At 38.4% G+C, this 13,003-nt stretch overlaps 1 protein-coding gene across 9 annotated transcripts in view; it reads left to right on the top strand.

Moving 5' to 3' along the window:
* LOC117146122 (maternal protein pumilio) overlaps positions 1-13,003 on the top strand; it is a 168,944-nt gene that overhangs the window by 86,636 nt on the left and 69,305 nt on the right. For 2 of the 9 annotated variants that reach the window (XM_033312124.1, XM_033312126.1), the window contains exon 2: positions 10,756-10,767. The exons of the other annotated variants lie outside the window; for them this stretch is intronic. In XM_033312124.1, coding sequence (XP_033168015.1) covers positions 10,756-10,767 — 12 coding nt within the window. The remainder of the gene's footprint in view (positions 1-10,755; positions 10,768-13,003) is intronic. 9 annotated transcript variants of the gene reach the window in all.

The raw sequence follows: 13,003 nt of genomic DNA on the forward strand, positions 1-13,003 counted from the left end.
TTCAATTTTCCACCAGCCACTGGGTTTTTGGCACATGAATTTGAATTCAAAGTGACAGCGGCGAAAAATGGAAATGAAACACACGGAGAGATAAAGAGAGACACAACCAGAAAAGCGAAGCAATCTTGGGGCAAAAGTTTCTTCTTCAGCTCAGACTGCAAATTGGGTTAATTAAAAACTGCTCGAGGTCATACGTAAGTCATAGCCAAAAAAAAAAAAAGGAAAAAAATCAAAACTGGAAAAAATGGGAACCAGAAAACCAGACAAAAAAGAACGCTGCTAGAAAAATGTGACAAACTTTTTCAATTAAACTTAATTCTCGTTTTTTCGCCGTCGTCGCTCATCTTTTGCTGCCACTTTTTTCCAGCTGCGCTTTAAACGCTGACAAAAAAGCGTCACAAATTGAATTTTGATCGATATATAATGCATAGACGACCCGAAGGATGGGTTCAAGGATGGGTACTAGGCGCTCTAGGCATGGAAAGCAAAATGACAGCAAATTAGCAGAGGCATAAAAAGGTCTCGCCCCCAAAACTGTTGGGAAAAAGAAAAGCTGAGATGAAAAGTTTATTCCTATTTTTTTTCTTATTTTTTCTCCGCACGCTGAAAGAAAATATACGAGGGAAATGTAGATGGAAAACGTCAAGGCTCGATGACTGTAATAATTGGGTTAGCTCAAGGGAGAGGTGTTCGAGATATTTAAACAGGCATATATTATAGGAATTCTAGGAAATGGAGCATTCTGTTTAGATCAAAGGGAAATTCAAGACATATGCTCTTAAGAAGAATTTCAACTAGTTTAAAGTTGTTCGTTATCTTCAAACTACTCATTTCGCCTATAAATTTATCTAACACCTTTCTCTGTTTTTTAGTTACTCAATAAGTTTAGTTACTTATATATAAGTTTAGTTACTTAATAAATATTCTATTTCCCATTGCAATGGCAAATTCCTCTCAACAATTTCCATTTTTTTTCGAACTTCAATCGCATGTTTGACACATAAAACGCAGACAACAAACTCGTACCATTAATTCAGTCTTTCTGTTACTTTTTATTCAGTTTGTAGTTGCTTTATTTTGAAACACTTACCAAAATAACCAGCACAAAAAAAGATATGTAGGAGTAAAGTAGAATATTCACGCGCCAGTTTATTGAACCAAACATATCAATGTTTTAGATGGGTTGGCTACGAGAGAAGAAAAGGAATTCCTTTCCGACATGCAAAAAATGTTTGAATGAAAAGTAAGCAAAAGTAGCCGCCGCACCATTTTCTCCTTCGCCAATTTTCCGCTGTCGCCCCTCGGAAAAGTTTCACCAGAAGAGTTTTCCGCCACGCCCCCGCCCGCTGAGAGTGTCATCCATCTGCCACTGCCTCCTCTACAAATGTGCTAGCATGTTACATATGCTCCTCTGAACGATTGTGTGTGCGTGTGTGGTGTGTGTGTGCGAGTTTTCCTCTTTCATCAAATGTTGGGCGCATCATTTTTCCACCCGTTTGCCCCAAACCAATTCTGTCTGTGGGTCTATTTGCCAGCCGCTGTTGCATTTTGGTCTCTGTGCTCTGCGCATATATAAATCGATAATTTTCCGCTCAAATGTGCGGAAAATTTCGTAGCCAGGCTGCAACTCCTTTTCCCCGTTTTCCCTACTTTTTTATTCGAGCCCTCGGTAGTAAAGCACATCAAATTTAAAATGGTTTAATGGTGGAAAAGTTCTTGTTCACCTTATTCTAAAAATAAGGCTGTGTGTATCATCACAAATCATTAAATTTCGATTTATAAATGATGCAATGAAATTGGCGAAAATATCTAAAGATTTTTCTTGTTTATCCACGGCAAAAAAAAATCTATTTAAGTGTGTAAATAATAAACATTTCAAAACGAATCTTGAACATGTTCATGTAAATATCTCTTTAAGTGATTTTTATTTTGTTCAAACTAATATTATACTCTCTGCGTTTTCATATTTCATATTTATTGGTTGAACGCCAGCAATTATATAATAATTTCACACATGTTTGCCATTTTGCTTGCTCAAATACTTCCATAAATCCCGTACAATTTCATTTCATAATTTCTGTGTCAAAAAAAAAAAAGAAGAAAAAAATCGTTGGACAAATGAAATAGCCGAGTTTTTTTGTGGCTCACTGAAAGTCAACGACCCGTCTTAAAGTAGTTTACTTCTGTTTGTGTGCGTGTGTGTGTTGGCCAGCTTATGAATGTGTTCGTAGTCAGCTGCTGCCGGCTTAAAGTTCTTTGGCCCATGTTATTTGAATGCCACCCGTTTCTCGTAAAAATGATATATATACTCGTATATGACCAGTGGCCAGTTGAAAATAATGTCGGAAAAATATTATGACTTGATTTCTTGGGATTCTCTTTTCTTTTTTTGCTGTGACTTGTTTATTGCATGATGGCCAAGAGCTACAAGTCAGTAAGTCAATTGTCAACACTTAAAGCACACACTTCACTCTTCTTTTATCCACTTTTTTTTTTTTTTTTGATTTTTTTTGTGGCAACAAACTGTGGAACTGGTTTTGCTGTGTATTTTATTTGATTGTTATGATTATTTGGCCATTACAAAGTTGACTAAACTTTCGGGCTGATGACTTCAGAATGATTTCATTGTAATTGTTTGGAATTCGTGTGCCTTCCAAGTAGGGCAGCAAAAAATCTAAAAGGTTTTCTAATTTATGGGCTAATTATGCAAAAAAGGTCGCTTGAAAAAAAATTGTAAACATGTCAGTGGAATTTCAGAAATTCAATTTAATCACTTGAGTTATTTGATTTATAATTGCGCAAGGCGTGTAAATAATAATATTATTATTGACACATAAATATACAAATTTGTATGTAATGGCTTTTAAGTGTTTTTTTTATGCAGAGCATTTTTATTTTTGGATATATTCTGCTCATCTAATTGCAATTGCAAAGTATTTAAATAGGCTGTTAACCTGCCTACGGAATTTAATTAAAACAATATTAACACTGTCATTGGTTATTTACAATTAAATACTTGCAGAAAAATAATAAACATTATTTATTTATGTTCGATGCTATGATTTATGTCTAAAAGGGAGAAAAAGTTTGAGTTTTTTGCCTTCTGAATTTGTTTGTTTTGTTTTTTAATAAGTCCGAAAGGGACACAAGTTGTCGACCCAATTATGAGAATAATAATGACGACAGCCACAAGAGTTCAACTTGAAAGCCCAGCCAAACACACAATTATTCAGCAGCGCAGCATAAAAGTGTATATAACAATTAAATATAGAAATGCGAAATGATAAGCTCGTTGTTGTACAAATAAATTGCGCGAATGCTTCGTTTCGCTCCCAGCTTCTAGCCATTACTTTAATTAGTCAAATATTTAATGCACTTCTCGGCATTTTCCACTCTTCCTGTGCTAAACTAAACCCTTTTTAGCGGCAATCCGAGGAGCAGCAGCCCAGGGAATAGAAGGGAAATACAACAAAAAGTGGAAACATTTCCGGCTTCCGCCAAACTGTTTCCTGGCCAACGATAAAATACTTTTTTATGCCAAAGCTAATGTGTGTGTGTGTGTGTGGTGAGTGTGGTGGGGGTGGAAAAGGGGGGTTCCATTTGGAAAACCTCTCGAAAACGGAGCCGTTAATTTGCGCTTTGCCTTTTGTGAAAATGGCGCAAGTTTGGGTTTATTTTTTCCCCACTCTCGCCCCTTTTCAGTTGGGTACTGATTTTTTTCGTTGGTTGTATTTTAAATTGTCTGCACTTAAATTGAAATTAACGAGGCGTAAATTTTTGGTATATGATAAGTAAAAAAAAGGGATACTACATTTTTTTGTAGAGCCTTTTGGTTGCCTTGGTTTGATTCTTTGCCTTTAATTGGGCGCTAAGTGAGGAAATTTAATGCGTTTCATGTTGGGCATGCAAAAAAAAAAATAAAAAATACAAAAAAATAAAGGGAAAATCGCCAAAAGAACGAAACCCAAGGGCTGTCAGTAAGAATTATTGTGCCTGTAATGCAATGCGTGCTGCAAAGGGGGCGTGGCACATCATCACACCCACACACACATACAGAGACACACAGGAGACGACGCCGCCTCGGTGGAAATAAAAAGCCGCAAGGATTTATCACTTTGGCATCGCTCTCATCCCCGCAGACCGTCATCCTCCTCCTGCTGCACCTCCTGCTCCTCCACTTGGAGTATCTTCTCTGCACTCGCTGCTCCTTTGGTCCGAGACACATCCGCATCTCATGCTAACAAGTTCTCCCCTCGACCTCAACATCCCGACTCACTAACTGACTCTTGTGGCTGGCTTGCATGCCAGTTACTTACCTTTGGTTCAAGAGCATCAGTGCACTGAAAGAAATGCATTGGATTACAAGGTTAATCTTTTAAATAATGTTTAAGGGTTCAGTCAATATATACCTAAACTCAAAAATGAATACAACTTAAAATACTTTTAGATATAGGAAGATATTTAATTTATTTCAAAAATTAACACTATTTTGTTTTCTGTGTAGCAAATGTGCAAGAGGAGAGAGTTGTAGGATGATGAGGGACGGGAGCCAGTTGGAACTTGTGGGTGGAGATGGCAGCTTAAAATGCTCTTCTCTGCCATCTGTCGTAGCATATGTAAAAGGTATTATGACTAAAAGCAAAAATATTGCATTCGACAGTGCAATTTGTTAGCTACGACTATTTGAATGATGTCGATGCGGAGGGCACTGGGACGTGGTGGAATAGGGGGGATATATACATACATATGTATGGTTGGAGCACGATATGATCTAGGGGCCAAAAGTTAGCCATATTGAGTTAAGTGCGTTTTGGATTTGATTTTGGTTTTCATCGACTTGTTGTGTGTGTTTGTTTTTAGTTTCACTTGGTCTTGTTTGCTGGTGGACATTGATTGGTAGTTAACCCAAGAGTCAGGCCATTTCTATGCTGCAGTTGAGACAGTGAAGTACACGATATAAATTATTGCTGTACCATCATTATTTGCGCTAATTTATTAAGATTCTAATGGAATTTTATTAGCTATATAAACGAGTGCCCATTGAAATGCAACTCTTAGGCTAGCATTTCTTTGTGACAAGTATCTGGCAGATACACTTGGCCCAAACGTGCCCGGTGCAGTGAACACGGTTCGCTCTTCTGGGAAGTATATGCCGGCTACGTGTAACGTGAGTTGGCCAAAGTATCTGACAGATACATATGCTCGTGCTGCCTACAAACTGACAAAGAGTCAACTTCTCAGCCTATGGCCAAACGTGCCGCCATGTGAGGCGCGTTTGAAAACTGTCAAAGTGTATGGAAGATACCAGTTCCTTTCCTTCTTCTTCTTTGTGTTTTCCATGTCTTTTTGCAGAATGAAAGGAGTCGGTAAATGTGTCACGTAAGAACAATTATGGGAACTCCCACAGACAAACTGTGTCACACGTCACACCAACCTCGGTGAAATTGTCGTAATTCATAAATGGTCGCTGAAAAGCTGGCAGAGAGAGCAGCAAACGCTTTTCGGAACCCTCCATAAGATATCATCCACTGACGAGCATTCGTAATGAAAATCCAATTTCATTGCATTTAAGCATGGACACACACAGTGTGTGAAACTTTCACCCAGTTGCGATGTATCTGCGCATCCGCATGTGTACGATTATTTATTGTGGAAAACCAGGCAGAGAAATGAGTTCTACGTGCTGCGCCAGCAATTGCAGTTGCAATTTTTCATTTGCAATTACTGCAGCTCCCATTGCCATTCCCATTCCCAGCATGATCATCAGATCATTAAGCATTTAACCCACTTTTCCAGCCTTTATTTTGTATGCACTTCTGTGAATTCTAAGCTTCATTTCCTCATTGAAAATGCCTAGGAAAATGGGGTTGTCAAACGGGGAAAAACAAACAATTAACATTTTATGTTTGGCTGAACAAATTTTTAGAGCAGGGTTCGGTGGGTGGAGGTGGGTTGGAAAACGATTTGCGGCGAAATGCGTTTCCCGGGAAAATGGCAAACTGCTGTGCGCGGAAGATCAGAGGGGAGAAGTGAGGAATATAATCCTCTGCAAGCTGCTGCTGCTCATCCAAGCAATTCATAACTTTGCACTTACAAATTATTTAAGCAAATTATGCCAGGCTCCTGCCGTTGAATCCACTTCATCAGCCGCTTAGTAGCCAAGAGGCTTTTGTAACAGCCAGCCAGCCAGGAGCTCCTCCTCTTTTCGTTCTGCCCAACTGTCCGTCTAAATTTCCATTCGCATTCATAATCGTTCGGAGCCAAAAGTGTATATATATAAATGAGCAAAAACGAGGAGATACCATAAAAAACTTTTGCATAGAGCGAGGCGATGCTAGCAAAATCGTAATCCAAAAGTTGAGTTCATCTAAGTTGCACTTGTACACTTTTGAAGATGAGCAAAGTTGAATGAGCTGCCAAAAATGTTTAGTCTATGCCGATAATGAATAGAAGAAAAATATAAATAAATAAACTAATAAACATATGGTTAATAGTACATGAATATATATGATAATAGAAAATCATTTTTAAGTTCCTCAAGTGCTTGCAACTTCTGTTTTACGCACACTTCTTATCTAACTTCGGTAACTTCAACATATTGCTCATTTTATCGGTCTTTCAACAAGAATATCCACTCCCTTACCGCGTCACCACCCCAAAAAAACCCTTTTCCGAGTATTTTGTGGGCGAAACGCCTTCGCTGACAAGCGTGTAATCTCAACATAAGTGGTACGGCAGTGAAAGCCACCACAGAAAAATTAAATAAAATAAAATGAAGAGGCGGACGTCAGTTTCTAACCCTTTCGGGGGCCTCGCACACACACGTGGCATAGACACGTGTCATGTGGCACTGTTATCGCAAGGACTCCAGGCTGCAGGCCAGGCCTATGGAGAGAAAATGAAATCCACTACCGGAAAATCTTCCCTCATGTGTGACGTAGAACAGCGAGCACAGAGCTCGGATGATGTCTCATAAAAATTCACTCACTCAAAGATTGCAATCGAATCAATTTGTGTAAGGCATATTGAAATGGAAACCCCAAGGGGATAGAACAGATTTCGATGGGGTTATAAAACAGCTGTGGAATTGCTATGAGTAATTCTTTTATCAATTATATGAAGAACAACGAAATAACCATATGGAAACAAAAAGTCACATTCAAAAACACAAATAGTTGGTCGGTCGTCATGCGTTATAATTTAATGAGAGCGGATGCCACAAGGGATATGTTTCGTTTGAAATGAATTTTAATTTATTTCTCGATAATACAATGTCCAATAATTGTATTTAATACCTTATAAATATTCAATCAATGAAATATACATTTCGGCCACATTAAAAGATTATTTGAGACGGATTTTTTTTTTTGCGCTGCTAGAATACATTTTCCAGTGGTGGTGCATCAGATAAATATGATTTCAGTGTCACGTGCACGAGTTTCTGTTTGTTTTTCCTCCGATCGAACTCCCCCGATACCCATATTCTCCATCAATGACAAATGGCCAGGGGGAAACTCCCCCGCGTTATCTCAGATATTTTCTTTCTTTTTCTCGTTGCCTTGTTTTTTTTTCTTTTTATTCGTTTTCCCTTCGCGCACAGCTGTGAAACATTTTGTGGTCATGTTGACAGAGAGGAAAATGAGAGGGAGGAAAAGTTGCTTTGGGGAAAACATGTGTGTGAAATCACTTCAAACTTAGAGGAAAGCCAAGCCACCCGGCTAGTGTATCTGATAGATACAGATAGAAAACATATGATGCTCACTTTGGCCAGCCAGCCACCGCACAATTTATATAATGATGTCGCACTTTTGCTTTCGGGGGAATATCAATTTTGTTCTTCTTGCTCTTGCTGCTTCGCCGTAGCTGTTGTTGTTGCTGTTGTTGCACATCGGCAATAACTATTTATTAGATACATAGATACATTGTTGTATCCGCTGCGTGCCCTTTCCTTCCGCCCTTCCTGTCTTCCTTCCTATCACTTTGGTTTTGACTTCTCTGCACTGTAGTGTGCTGTGTGCTGCTCTAAAATGCAATTTTATAGCTGTCAGGGGAATTTAACGCCAAGCGCGAAAATGCCAAAACCTTACATTGCCATGCCCCCCGCCCACGTGCCACGCCCCTCGTGTCATGTTGTGCCTGCCTCCACTTTTCGCCCATCGCTTGTCTTTTGTTTACGCTGCGCTAGTTTTTGGCTAACGATAAAGTGTCAAGATATTCCTTTTTTCACTCCATTGTTTTTTTTTTTTTTTTGCCCCTATATATATATATTTTTTTTTGTTTTTTGGGGAGAAAAGGGGTACGACACTTGCAAAAAACAATTTTCCCTTTTTGCTTTTTGTGTTGTGTTATGCATTGCGTGCAGAGCGTAAACAAAAGGAAGAAAGCAAAAAATGGCCAGCAAAACAACTACAAAATAGAAGCTCTGAGCCAATATAGAAAGAACAAGAACTTTGGTTCGGAAAAGCACATACCATCACCACCACCACCCCATCTATGAACTCTCCGCACTGCGTGTGCAGATAATAAAACTAAATAAATTGATGGTCTTTGTGCAGAAACTGACAAGTTGCAGGCAAGTACGAAAAACGTTCGATGGCCATATTCTATGTACCTATCTATATGTATGTAAGTATGTTTGCGTACAGCGGAAATATTCAAACCGAAAGGCAATAACAATACACAACAAAAGATAGCCCAGATAGATACACAGATATTACTTAGTTGGATGCATGGATGTCCATGGATGGTCTGCCTGCTAGATGGATAGATGGATAGATTGTTGGGAAATGCCGGTCATTTATCATCTCCAAACAAATGGAAAGCGCATTGCACAACTGCCGGGGATCCGGGAACAAAGGAAACTTGCGTTTTTTTTTTGGGGACAATGAGGTGAGAAAGCTTAGATTTCCAAGGGAAGATTTTACAAATAATTGAGAATTCGGGAAATTTTAAGCGAAAGTATTGAGGAACATTTTATTTATCCTTTCTTATATAGGTAACCCTGCCATTTTCTGAGCTTCCTTCTTCTACGGCCATTAGGATATAATCTCGCATGATAACCCAAATTCCTTTCAAGGCCAACTGGAGCAACTGCGACCACTCTATTACCACACCGCACCCCCTTTTTAAGGCCACCCACGCCATTTCATGAGCATAAATCAACCACGAAAACGTAATTAAAATATAAACAAAAAGCCAAGAGAAACAGATCCAAAGAGCAAAACAAACCGAAGGCAAAAAGTGCACAGATGTGGCTGCACAAACATTTTTTCCCCTCCATTATCTTACTTGTTTTGGCCATAAACCAATATCTCATCTCTAGCCGTGGGGGCTAAAGTAAATAAACAAAGTATTAAGCCAAATTAAGGGTGAACGAAACGAAAGGAGTGCCTAAAAACTGCAGTTACAAACAAATGAAATTGGAATTAATATGAAATAAAGATGCTTTTAACTTTAGGTGGAATTGTGGCAGCCGAAAGGGTTAAGTAAATGAAATATTAATACGATTAAGGCCAGAAACATTGAAATTAAATTTAATTTGCAAAAAAAAAAAGAAATGTAACAAACAACTGATGCCAGAAATCAAAGGATAAAGTATGGGAAAATACGGATGCTAAGGATCAGCGGTACAACTCACGCAGGTTTTGCCTTTTTTCATGTTTTCATCTTCTTGTTTTGTTTTTGGCCGAGATGAAAAGCGGGTGGCTATCAAAAATTTAAAAGCTTTTCATGTATTTCCCGCTGAGCTACGGCGGACTCCTCCGCGGATATGTAAATGATATTTTCGAGTGGACGTCAAACGCAGTCATGTTTTCCGAGCCCAACCAACCCACAGACCACACGCGCCGCTCCCCTCGCTCCATCCACACCTTCGCGCTCTGAAGGCTTTACCTCCCACCACCCACCACCCAGCACCCCATCCCATCCGCCAACATTGCGGTCGGAAAAGGCCACAGGGCAAGCGGCATTGGTTTCTGTTCCTCCGTTCTATAAGCCGCTTTGCCGGCCAATTTTCATCTCGACTTCCCCAGCCCGGCGCTTTGGTTCGCTCCCTGCCTCCTGCTCTTTTTCCCTTTATAGGCATTTTAAATTTTCCATTGCCCGGATTTTCAGCATTTTACAAGCCATGAATTTTTTAATAACCCTGCTGATTCCCCCCACGCCGCTCCAATCCCCTTGCCCAAAATGCAAGCGACAATTTTCGCGTCAATATTTATGAGAAGCGCGACCAAATTGAAGTTGACAACCAAACGAACCTAGGCCAAGAGTATCGCCTTTGAACTGCTATTGCTTTTTGTGGTTTTTCGCCGAGGATTTTCGGCGGAAGAATAAGCCAAACAAAGAGCCAAGACTCCTTTTGTTTTGACCTGAATGGGAATTTTAAGTTGGCTTCTGCGATGTTGTGCAGCGCGTTCTATGAATATTTCAAGGACTTAAGTTGCTGGGACGTGAGAAAACTATGCTGAAATTGCAGGAATAACGAATTGGATAAGATCCAAACATTCTGACTCAATTACAAATCTTCCACACACACACACGAATATTAATCTGAATTTATTATAAACCTGAGCAGAAGCTGAAGTGTACAGCTCTTCTAGTTTCTAAACTGAAAGATTTATTTCGTGCGCACAATTCGCCCACTGAAATGTCGTTATAAATCTCAAGACCTTAACCGTATTTATTTGTCAACATATCTGAAATTGCATTTTCCGCAACCATTGCTCACACTCCATCCTTTTCTCTTTCTCTTTGCAGGTAGGTGACAATGTACGTAACTTCTTCTGGTGGGAAATATCTGGCCATCTGCACTTTCAAAGCCCAAAACTCTTTGCCTCCATGGGTGATGTATACACATGTATTCTTCACAGATGGCTCCTTCCGACCATCGAAATATTAACCACTCAAATTGGCTTATTTATTAACAATTGCTGACTGTGTTATATAATCGTGTGCTAAACAAAATCTTCCGGCCAAGTGCGTCATTGCAAAAAGTGGGTGGGGTAAATATTAGCAATTAAGTGGTATTGAGTGAACCTAAAGTGAGGCAGCCAAATGCCAAAATGGAATTTTGTTTAGGCAATTAATGGCAGGCGATAAACAGAGAACAGGGGCCACAATCCTCAAACCAGGTGAATTAAAATTATATCTTACGGATGCTGCATCTCAGAGAGCCATAAATTTGGCTTGCTTAAAGATAAATACTAACTTTTCAAGGACACTGCGAATTTTGTGTGTTTAGCGATATATGCAATTAATATATCCAAGATATATGGTGGAATTTCTGAGGTGGCATTAGATTAGTCATCATTTTTTGAAATGGCGACATCTAAAACAACGCCACGTCATCGGTTCTATAGGATATATACCCTGGATATGGGGGTATATAATGTTTGAAATTATTTTAGAAATATTTCTGTATTCTTCAAATGAGCCAAAAAACATACACCGTATCAATGGTTCCACACCATAGTTTTTTCTTGAATTTTGGTCTATTTAAGTTTATTTTTACACCACACCTATTTTCGTATAAACCTATTAAAATCTTAAATTTATTTGATTAGAAAAATTTGACTTAGTCAGCCGCGGCTGCCAACTAAATATAAACTCTAACCAAATCAGTTTATTTTATATTGAATTTAGTTCGGTTCATTTGCATCGAAATAACTGACGTAGATATGACGTTCGAAAAAAAAAATTGATCAGCGCGTGGAAATAGGGCTAAAATCCCATAAATAATTTGCATAAAAAACAAATGTGTAGGCACATCGAAATCTAAGAGTTTTGTACACATGCTGATAAAATATATACCGGCTTTTTGAAGGATTGTTGTCGTCTGTGAAAGAAGGCAAAACAAAGACGAGTATAATATTAATAAAACAAGTTGGCAATTTATCTTCTTGACTTTGAAAACAAGTCAGACAGCTTTTGATTTGATTACTTGTGAAAGAATTTGTAGCATGACCAGGCCAAAATGTCTATGGACATATCAAGTCAAATGCACAAATTAAATATGATGCAACAACAAAGTACGAACTCAATTAAAAAGTTAAGCCAGATTTTGCATTCACCATGTGTTTTCAAACACATATCGTTACTCAAGCGAATATAATCAAGAAGCCATAAAAGTTATATAACTTTTGTTTTAGAGTCAGTCAAAGCGTCGTAAAATAGACACAAATACGCAATTCCATCTGCCAATTTAACTTCCTAATTAACTAGACTAGTCTAGTCGAGTCGAGTCAAGTCGGTTCCCAAGTCCAGTCATAATTTCGACGCTGCTTGACGAAAATAAACGAATTCGAATTCGAAATCTATATAGCAAGTTATACCTGAATGGAAAATGTCAAGATCGTAAACAAACCAAAACTTAAATAAAAAAACATGCCATCGATGGGAATTTTAATATAATGTGCCGAACAGCTGCTGTGCAGTCATTGCGATGGTTATGTTAATAATTTATTGCTAAAACTTAACAGCAAAGCTATCGGTTTTCAATATGCTCCATCACATTGATTTGCAACAGTTGTTTATATTGCAATTAAGAAAGTCGTTGACTTCAAAAATAATGTGCAGGAAATTGCTAAACGTTAGTAGTAATGGAGTTACGTTTTCAAAGACATAATAGTGATTTCTTAATATTAAAACAACACTTACTCCAACTTATGGGGCAACCTTAGCGAAAAACCTTGCTTAACATATTGCACAATATTTTTATTTTTTAATTAGAATCAATTTTTTTTTTTTTTTTTTGTTTCTCTGGCTTTTTTGTTTCGATTTCGTTTCTTTTTGTTAATTGGTGGCGAGCAATTCCATTGGATTTATTGGTATAGATTCGTTTGTATATCTTACCAAAGTTGGTTAAAACCGGCAAAGAGCCAAAAAAAAGAAGAAGAGCATTAATAAGCAACGGTAATCAAACGGAAGCAACCAAGTTGGTCGAGCGATCTGAAATGTTAATTGTGTTGCTGGGTTGGTCAATTTCCGGTTGACCGACAACACGACT

Source organism: Drosophila mauritiana, chromosome 3R, assembly GCF_004382145.1.
Source record: "Drosophila mauritiana strain mau12 chromosome 3R, ASM438214v1, whole genome shotgun sequence".
In the NCBI taxonomy this organism is placed as follows: domain Eukaryota; kingdom Metazoa; phylum Arthropoda; class Insecta; order Diptera; family Drosophilidae; genus Drosophila; species Drosophila mauritiana.